We start from the raw sequence: 9,885 nt of genomic DNA, 5'->3' as shown, positions 1-9,885 counted from the left end.
CTCATTATTACTAATTAATGTTATATTAAATGTAAGTCCATTAATTAAATTATTCTTAATATTATTTTTATTAATTTTAATTGTTCAAGACTCGATATTAATATTGACAATTCTGTTTCGTAAATTCGCGAATAGAAATCCATTTCTTGATGGAAAAAACGACAAAATACAAAATCCTTTTCAAGGACTACGAGACATGACATAACCAAATTCTGTGGGCTGATCAGTATTCGTACCATTTTGGGTTCGCACCGGTGCTCCCGACTGTCGGATGCCTCCAACGGCTAAAGGACTCGCTACCGTCGACATTTTAAAAAACTCGTTGTTACTTCGAAACGTAAGTACAAAACCACGTTACTTTAACGACGACGCCGAGGAATCGGGAGAACAATCCAAGAAAAGCCGCGTGTGAAGACGAACAATAATGGCTGCGTTCGGGGAGACGCTATTAGCGCTATTGTGTCATTCTATCTTCATCGTCCACTAGACGTGAAACAAGGATGCATAACATATAATACGCTATAGCGCGCTTCCCAAATCCAGCCAATGACTGTCAGTCCCAACTTCATTTCTTACTTCCTTTGTTCCTTTCCTTTTATGGTCAAATGCTACATCAACAACTATTGGCCACGCGTTTTATCCTCGAACGTGATTGGCAATCAGTTGAACTGAATTGGACTGAATTGGATCAAAAAGCGGAGCATCTTGCTTTTATTAATTTCGAAAATCATGAGTGTGTAGCAAAAAAGAAAATCAAATAGGATTTAATATTTAATTTTTCAATTAAATTAGAAAAGTCAAATAAACATAGACTATTCCGATAAAAAATCGAGATTGCAATCGAGAGTCAAAAGAAGAGAAACGAATTTTATTCCGATTCATAAAATTCGAAATGAGCTATCGCGCGTATTAAAAGTGTAATTGCACGTATAAAATCTTGGGATCACTTTATATAAAATATATATATATATTATATTAGCAATATATTCAGTATATGAGGATGTTTATCCCTCATATATATTCTAGTGAGAGAGTAACACGGGAGAATTTCAATTTATGTAGAATAGCATGAAATAGAATAGAGATATTCAATAGAAGATTCTAGATCTAATCGTAGACATAATATGACTGTCTATATAGACAACAGACTCGATTTGCCAAGTTACAAATAATTTTCGATCACTTTCGTTATTATCAATATATTTCTATTTACATCTCATTTACTTAACAATTTCTTTACAATTTATCCTGTCTTATTTTTTATTTGATTATAATTTCTCTTGTCTTATCTCTACAGTCAAAATTAATATCAATATAATGATCTTTCTGTTATTCACAAATAAATATAACGTGAGACGAGATTCTTTTTATATACGTAAAACTTTGGAAATTACGTTCATCGAAAAATGATGCTGATTGTTGATGTAATCTTAATAAAATTATGACACAGTCATAATTTACAATAAAATACAAAAGAATTATGATTCAGTACTTATACAAAAGAAGGAGAATAAAAAATACAAAGGAAAGCACTGACATGTGCTTACAAATACACACGCACACAAGTCCATTCTTAGCTTTTTAATCAGAATATACTTAAAAGTGCATTATTGTACATATTATATTGTACATTATATACATACATCAAATTGTACATATGTATTATTATTAAGAAAAATGCGGAGTAAAAGTTAGTTACAATACCAATTATTTCATTCTTTTTTGCTTTATCAGATGATTTTTAAGAGCTATTTGTTTCTCTCTAAAAGATCGCTTTATTTTTGTTCTTAATTTCTGTTTTAACATTGAAAATGCTTTTCCTTTTCTCTTCTCACGATTTGTGGTACTGCATAATGGATTTTGTCGCCGATCCTTGAAACCGAATTTGTCTCGTTCTTCTTGCCCCTTCTGTAAATTTAATGATGTACCTGAGCTATATTATTCTCATACATCAAATTAAGATCATTTATACTGGCCGTAACCTGTTAACTTATGCCATATTATATAACTATAATTTGTAACAATTGATCAATCATAGTCGACTATTCCTCTCTCATTCGACTGTGACTGGTCAATTCTTATAGATTACGGCCAGTATAAATAATCCTTAACACTTTCTACGTACCTTAACAGATTTCTGTCGGGCAGCCTTATCATGTTTGCGTTTCTTATATATGTTTTCTATATCGCTAAGTTTTACCAATTCTCCACCTTTATTCGTCTCTATTTGATCATGCGTTCTCTTAACGCTACGTTTAATGTACGTTACGTCTTGCTTTGCTAATGCGACATCAATTTTTCTGAAATCCTTATCCGTGAGTAATCTTTCGGCAGATATCACAGATGCCTTTGTTTTTCTCTCAGCCGTTAATTCTTCATTTTTTTCAGATTTAAGTTTTGCTTTCTTCTCTAATTTTTGTGCCTTCTTTTCCTGCTTTGTTAAAGCGTTTTTCTTTTGCAAAATTTTATTTGTTTTTTGTTCTCCACTATCCGCTTCACAAGTATCCTGCGCACTATTGTTCTCACTATGTGATAACGTTAAATTTTTATCATTCTTATTTTCACTAATGGAAGATTTCGCCGATTCACTAGTCAACTCGTTCTCGTCGATTTCCTCGTCACTAATTTCCTCCTCACTGATTTCGTCGTCGTTGATTTCCTCGTCACTGATTTCCTCGTCACTGATTTCCTCGTCGCTGATTTCCTCCTCATTGTTCTCACTTACGTCGATCCACTCGTCATCATCCTATATTTGAATAGATTTTTATATAATTTTTACCAAAAATAAATAATTGGAAAAATAATTGAATGTTTTCACTTACTTCTTCGTCGCTATCACTGGTTTCTTCAGTATTTTTAGCAGGTTGATTGAATAAAACTTCTGCTCCTGGTACAAAGTCGCTTGCTCGAATTTCACCATATTTGGAAGACTTTGTCATAACATTAGCTTCTGTAGGACGGCCTCTGTCTTTTTTACGTAATAAATCGGGCATTATACGTCTGAACGTTCCAATTAAAGAATGCGCTGCCATCATAACGGAACGTTCCTTATAATGCTTGTATCGTGTTAAATCCTCAAGCAGATCCTCATTCATGGCCAACGGACATCGTGTACATATTTCGCGTACAGTATTTAAACTGGAAATATACATATATTATAAATAAATAGCGGTATAAGCAACGCAGTATGCATATTCGTAACAAATAAATTATTAAAATAGATTTACATACCCGATAGCCATCACATCTGCAGAATTTCTTTCCGTTATGAAATTGTTTGCCAATGTCTTCAAAACGGGTTCTAACACATCAGGTGGTACTAATTCATGTGAAGCCTGAGCTACAAATTGTAAAAGTTTTGTAACCTCTGAAAAAAAATAAAAAGAAAAATAAAAACGTAGAAACTACATATTTTTTACATGATTCAGAATAAAAATTGATAAAGCTTATATAACAATCAATAAGATTAACAGTAATATAGAATACATACCTTAAAACATTAAATAAAGACAGATATTTAATTAAAAATTTAAATATTTAGCAATTAAGCAATAATAAAATTAAAATTATAATAACTATGTAATACTATTACTCTTACCTCGTTGATGAGGCTGAAGAAATCTTTGTATATACGGATAAAAGTTCAAGAGAAATAAACTGTGCAAGCCAATAAGTCTAGACACAACATCCAGAGTCATAAGTTTTACTTCAAATCTATCATTATTTTTTTCTATCTGCTTGAATAATTTTTCAGCAAAATCCTGTGGATCGTGAATTAGATGCAATGCTGAAAAATTATGTTGCGGCGCTTTAGATTTCTTCTTTTTAGCTTTCTGAAAAATACATTAAAATTAAAAGTTACGGTTTACATTTCTTATAAATATTACATTGAATTTTGTAATATTAAACTTACTACGAATGATTGTTTAGCTTTCTTTAATTGCTTCTGACGTTTTTTCGTTTTTTTATTTACTTTATTAGCCATCATAATTTCCTTCATACTTGGCTCATCATCTGAATCACTGTCATCACTTTCTTTTTCTTCCGAATGAGTTCCCAAAAAAAATTTTAAACTAGCAACCATTACTTTTGTTATTTTCGAAAAGCAACCTGTTGCTATAACATTGACAGTCTTAACGTCGTTCCAAACATTTTTATTATACAATTCTATCATAATATCCACAGACATCTTCGCGGCTCTGACATTAGGATCTTTTAATATAGAAAACATAAAATTTTGTAACACTGTATTAACTTTGGCATTTTTGTGCTTTGCGTTAATATTTTTAATATCTGTGACAATATGCGTTTGGAGGAACTGTCTCAAGATCTTATCTTGACATCTTAAAAGCTCAAAAAATAAACTGAGAAGTGCAGTAGGTTCTAAGAGGGATTTGTTGCGTAGTTGAATCAACGCTTTACAAAATGTCTGTAACGAATATAATTATAACGTAGTAATAACTTGTGTGCATTCATATTCGATAGCACAATTTAATTTCTATGTATATCATGCTTACCATTCGCATTTCATTGTCTAGTATGATGTTATGAGTTTGTAATATATCGATAATCTCTTGAGGATATGTTTTCAAATCATTTGGATAACAATGGGCAACCTGTAATAATATGCATACAAACATGTATAGCACCCATTTTTTATTAAGTGATTTCTTAAAGTTATAAGAATAATAATTGTGCAGTTAATAAATTATATAACGAGTTATTATCTATACACTATTGTTATATACATTACTTATATATTTATGTACACAATCGATAACTATATTTTTAAAATTTAAACATTTAAATATTAACATTGCAAAATAAGAAATGTTTAAATAAATATAATGTACGTGTTTGCAAAATTTTTAATAAAAAGAAAATCAAATTATCATATCAATTTACACACAAAATTAAATTTCTCAATAATTTAAATTTATTTCATTATATTACAAACTATTACATATTTCATATACATATATAAATAAAATCTTATTCTAATATAAATATCTAAATAATAAATATGTAAGTTTTTTTCTTTATTACTTAAGAACTCTTCGTATAATAAAATGTTAGGCAAAAAGCTGTTAGAAATAAACACACACATAAAATTATAACTAAAAATGAACATAAAAATTGTGTATATGAAGAATGTTTAAGCCATATTCACGCTCAAGTAATTCTTTATTTCAAAGCCAACCGTTTTAGCTACAACGATAATAAAGTCGTGACTTGCACAGCACTTGAATTTTGTTTCATCCAACTGCGTAATGTTATCTCCGACGATAGATAATAAACCTAGCTGGCACATGGTAGAGATTTGAGCGAGTAAATTAGCATTGATGTCTACTTTTTCATCGAGAATAGCGCAAAAGATTGCGAGCATTCTCGAGATGGTAAATACTCGACATTTCTTTTCCGCATCTTCTCCCGTTTTCTTAATTGACCGTATCTTTTTTTTTCTCTTACTACTTTGCTTCATAAAAATATGCTTGTCATACTTTACGGGATTGTACGAAGCTAAATACGCCGCGATTAGCATGTACTTCGCGTAAAACGGTAGTTCGAAACTCAAAGCCAGCTTTGTCGTCGACTCAATTTCTCGAGACATTTGATAATCGGGTTGCAAAAAATCGCTCGTAGAAACTCTAAGATAAATAATTTCCAAGTTGGATCTCAAAGTACCAGAGATATTCCTCCATAGTGCAGTAATGTTATCTGGCTCGATTCGCTTACTTTCAATAGGTTCTACATATTTTGCAAAATTTATTTTAGCCATGTGCCGAAGCTCGTTTAGATCTCTACAAAATCGGAAAAATACAGAAAGAAAAAGATTCAAATAATTCTTATAAAAATCTATATCATAATTCGTTGGCTTATCAAATAATAACAATTGCGCTAATTCGTCCTTCGTATATTGGGGAAAATAAATCTTTATAGGCCTCAATGCGCCTATCTTGGTATTGAATTTATCCCACACGATCTCACTTATCAAAATCGTACATATATTGATACCGGCTAATTCTTTGAGTCTTAAGATCACTGGTAAAAAAGTTACATCAAAATGTCTTATCTTATGACATTTATCGAATACTAATACGATCGGACGTTTATCACTACGAGAAATCTTTTTAAGTGCAATTATAAAATCCATAATATTGTCGCAATTGTATTTCGATTGTGAGTCACTACTTGATTCTTTTATAGACGTGACTAAATCATCCAGGATGTAATTATATATGTGTTTACTACCTAAATGCTCAATACAATTGACATAGCTAACATTATATTTTAAATAATCAAGCAAACTTTGTATAATTAACGACTTTCCAGTAGCCATATGTCCATAAACGAAAATGCTCTCTGGCATCGGTTCATCTGCTACGCCGATTAAAGAATACAGCCGTGCTATAATTTCCTCACGGCATATAATGTTATTTTTTCTTATCCTTTTTAAATATTTTTCCATGATTAAACCTTAATACTTAAAAAATAAAATTGGAGTACACAATCAATTTTTAGTTTTTATCGCTAATTGTGTCACACTTATCTGAGAAAGATAAACAATAGCTTTGACAAATTAGTAACGTTCTTATAATGGACTTAAGATGATACTTAAATTTAGCCAAATTACATATACTTTTATTACTTCTATGGTTTAAGCATATGTGTATGTGCTAACCTGAGCCAAGAAGGTTACTAGCTCATCGAGACTTTTGTTGAATTGTGTGGGCTCCAGACGGAAAACTTCTAGAGTAGACTTATAATGCAGATGTTGCTGAAGAAACTGTAAATAAACATATTACATTAAATATTTGAAATAACCATGCGATTTTCTTTCTTTATGCAACATATATACAAAATACACAGGAATTGCTTGTAAACTAGATCTTATTTTTAAAACCTCTGAATAAATAACTGTAATCATTAAGGAACCACGGTAGTGTCACTGTGCTTGGCTTAGTGCCGAGACTCTACCGTGTCTCCTGATAAGAAAACGCAATGAGGTCTAGCAAAATATGGAAACTAATGAGGAAGTATCTTTATTACAAAATCTAGCTCTATGCAAGCCTTTGTAGCTTTATGAAAAAGAAGTCAAAGCCAAGTGCAAATATGAAAATAGATATGTTATTTTCATACTTATGTTCTATCAATATGGTATACAACAAGATAAAATTACATAATCAAGCATCTCATAAATACATGTGTTTGAAAAAAAACTTACATACATATACAATTGATAAAGCAACTAATACATCAATGAAGAATAAAATATGAAACAAAAATAAGATTATAATGCATTGCTTTGCATGAGAATAATCAACTCATAATAAACTTGCTAGATTTTGTGTTTAATCCTAAAGCTCATCCCACGTATACCTTGGATTTATAGGAAATTAGAAAGTTAAAGCAGATGAATCATAATTCTTTTCGGGAAATCATATTTTATTTACATTTACAAAATACAAGGATATGATATAAGGAATATAAACAAGGATATAATATATAGAAAAATAACACAATAAATAAATTTATATATATATAAGACTTACCTCTTCCTTGTAAGACTCCGGATCACGTTTAATAAGATTCTGCAATTGTGGAAGATTATCTGGTAATTGATTATTATGTCTTACCATTTTTAAAACCTATACAAATAAATAATTGATCATTATAAGAAGAAAATGCAATGAGATTTAACGAAACACGAAAAGTAATGAAGAAAGCATCTTTATTGCAAAATTAGATTCTGCACTTTCGTAGCTTTTAAAAAGTCGAAACTACTCACGCTAGCAACTTCTTAAAGAAGTCAAAAGCGCGAATATAAAAATAACGATATATTGTTTTCATACTTACTTTTACATGGATTTCAAAATTATTTGATCTTTATATATCGTTTTCGGTTCAAATGTTCAATGAAACATTGCAATCTTATCTCATATTCTTTTGTATGTCAAACAATAAACACTTTTTTTCGTACTCCACATGCAACGTGCAACAGAACCCCACAAGGCTATACAAGCATGGAAGGGATAACATAAAGGTGCCTTTTCATGCTGAGGGTGCCATTACATGAGCTCGGAAACGCGGAAATGCGGAAACGCGTAACCAATCAGAAGCGATCCGCTGTTATGGTTTCGCGTTTTACCGATTACTGATTGGTTGCGCGTTTCCGCGTTTCCGTGTTTCCGCGCTCATTTAATGGCACCCTCACGCTCGACATTTTCAGCGTCAAAACAGGTCACGTGATCAAAATTAACGCTTGATATTCGTCAATTTCTATCACGTGATTTATATTGACGCCGAAAATGAGCGTCGAGCGTCAGCATGAAAAAGTACCTTGATATTTATGTATTATATATAAGCCAGTTGATTAATTGTCATTATAATCGCTTTTGCGTATCACCATAATCTCTTAATTTGTACTATTGTTAACGGAGTAAAACTTTACTCGATGGTAAAGATTCTCGATAAAATTATTCTTGAAATTAAAAAAAATATTACTGCATTACTCAGATAAATAATTCTGCATGATACGTAGAAGAATTTCATATGGTTAGTTACGGAACTGCCAACATCTAGGGGAAAAAATAAGCTAAGCTAACCTGATTCGGAATACACCCTTTGTCATTTTCCTTCTTTCAAAATACAGGGAATCGATTCTGTATCTTGAAACGAGATGAAAATTACAAAAGGGAGCAAATTTACTAGAATACTAATAATTTTATTGGTCAACACCTAGTAAATTTGCTCACTTTTGTCATTTTCACCTTATTTGAAGATACAGAATCGATCCTCTGTTCACACGATGCGGAAAAATGATAGTAAATGCGTTAAAGCGGTTCAAAAAATTGTTATAAGATTGTAAATATTAATTGTAAAATATTAAATACTGCAACAGTGATAATTGTTTTTACAATTTGATAAATTATATTTCATTTTAATAAGCAAATTATTAACATAAAGTTAGTAATGTTTAAATTATATTCATCCTGGATACATCTTTGATGCACGATGTAAACATAACACAAAAACCTTGCGTGATGAAGAAGATGCGGAATAGCGCTAATTGGTTGCTTCAATGACGCATTCTCTATTCCGCAGTCTTTTTCCGCACCGTGTGATTTCACACAAATAGCGTTTTCGGTCCGGTCGGATTTGCACCAACCTGGATTGGATTAATCTTTCCTATTGGTTGACGTTACACGCTCTAATAATAGGAGAGCATAAAACGTCATTAATCCAACCTAGGTTGGTGCAAATCCGACCAAGCCGAAAACGCTATAAGAGAATCAATCAGAATCTTTCCTTTTCTTCCATTTCATGGAAGACGAACTTTGGTTGGTTGATTCGCTTATGCATTATACAAAAGTCTGTGCTGCGGCCTTAATGTATCAGAACGTCTCCTCTCTCTTCCTCTTCTATGTTTAGTTCTCACATTGGCAATCGTGGTGATCGAATTAACCATCGATTAGCGTTAATCGGGATTGGTGAAAGAGGCCCTAATGCGGCCTTCTTATTGGTTCTTGACACCTCAAGGCTGAACTTAAGACGATCTCGAATATAAGAACTGATTATGAATACCGGCCTAAGATTTATTAAAATGGAGCTTTTTTTCTTCTGATTATAATTGGTAAAACGGTTGATAATGAAGCTCATTTATCGCTGGATCCACTTGATATAAATCGAAAATTTACTCAGAACTGAGTTGAACTGAGTCAGCTGACCATTTAACTTAATATAATGCCTCGTCGCCTGTTGGTGCTGTATTCCAAAGTTGGATATTTATAAAGAAAATAGATAAATTTGAATCTATTGAAATCTCCTATGTGTTACATCTTAATTTTAGTTACAAAATACATATTAATAATTATGAATTACTGA

At 31.5% G+C, this 9,885-nt stretch overlaps 3 protein-coding genes across 4 annotated transcripts in view; all 3 read right to left on the bottom strand.

The window, feature by feature from the left end:
• Positions 1–433, bottom strand: part of CCT1 (chaperonin containing TCP1 subunit 1) — a 4,783-nt gene extending 4,350 nt beyond the window's left edge. The window contains exon 1 of the mRNA XM_018457653.1: positions 237–433. Coding sequence (XP_018313155.1) covers positions 237–309 — 73 coding nt within the window. The 5' untranslated portion in view covers positions 310–433. The remainder of the gene's footprint in view (positions 1–236) is intronic.
• A 1,236-nt stretch (positions 434–1,669) lies between these two features.
• On the bottom strand, positions 1,670–7,965 carry Mys45A (SDA1 domain containing protein Mys45A). 2 transcript variants are annotated; one of them, XM_018457662.1, is made up of 10 exons: positions 7,858–7,965; positions 7,554–7,649; positions 6,683–6,787; positions 4,518–4,616; positions 3,914–4,429; positions 3,599–3,833; positions 3,232–3,367; positions 2,823–3,138; positions 2,126–2,746; positions 1,708–1,908 (listed from the first exon to the last, which is right to left on the bottom strand). In XM_018457662.1, the coding sequence occupies exons 2-10, from the start codon at positions 7,638–7,640 to the stop codon at positions 1,708–1,710; spliced, it is 2,316 nt and encodes a 771-aa protein (XP_018313164.1). In that variant the 5' UTR covers positions 7,641–7,649; positions 7,858–7,965. The 2 variants fall into 2 exon arrangements, with proteins under 2 accessions (XP_018313165.1, XP_018313164.1); XM_018457663.1 differs by lacking the exon at positions 7,858–7,965 and having other exon boundaries at positions 1,670–1,908; positions 7,554–7,640.
• On the bottom strand, positions 5,152–6,469 carry Orc5 (origin recognition complex subunit 5). Its single transcript, XM_018457664.1, has one exon. It carries the CDS (start codon positions 6,467–6,469, stop codon positions 5,156–5,158), a length of 1,314 nt encoding a protein of 437 aa, XP_018313166.1. The 3' UTR covers positions 5,152–5,155.
• Positions 7,966–9,885: the final 1,920 nt, after the last annotated feature.

Source organism: Mycetomoellerius zeteki, unplaced genomic scaffold (genome assembly GCF_001594055.1).
Source record: "Mycetomoellerius zeteki isolate Tzet28-1 unplaced genomic scaffold, Tzet1.0 scaffold653, whole genome shotgun sequence".
NCBI lineage: Eukaryota > Metazoa > Arthropoda > Insecta > Hymenoptera > Formicidae > Mycetomoellerius > Mycetomoellerius zeteki.
This window is presented reverse-complemented; position numbering and strand designations above follow the sequence as displayed.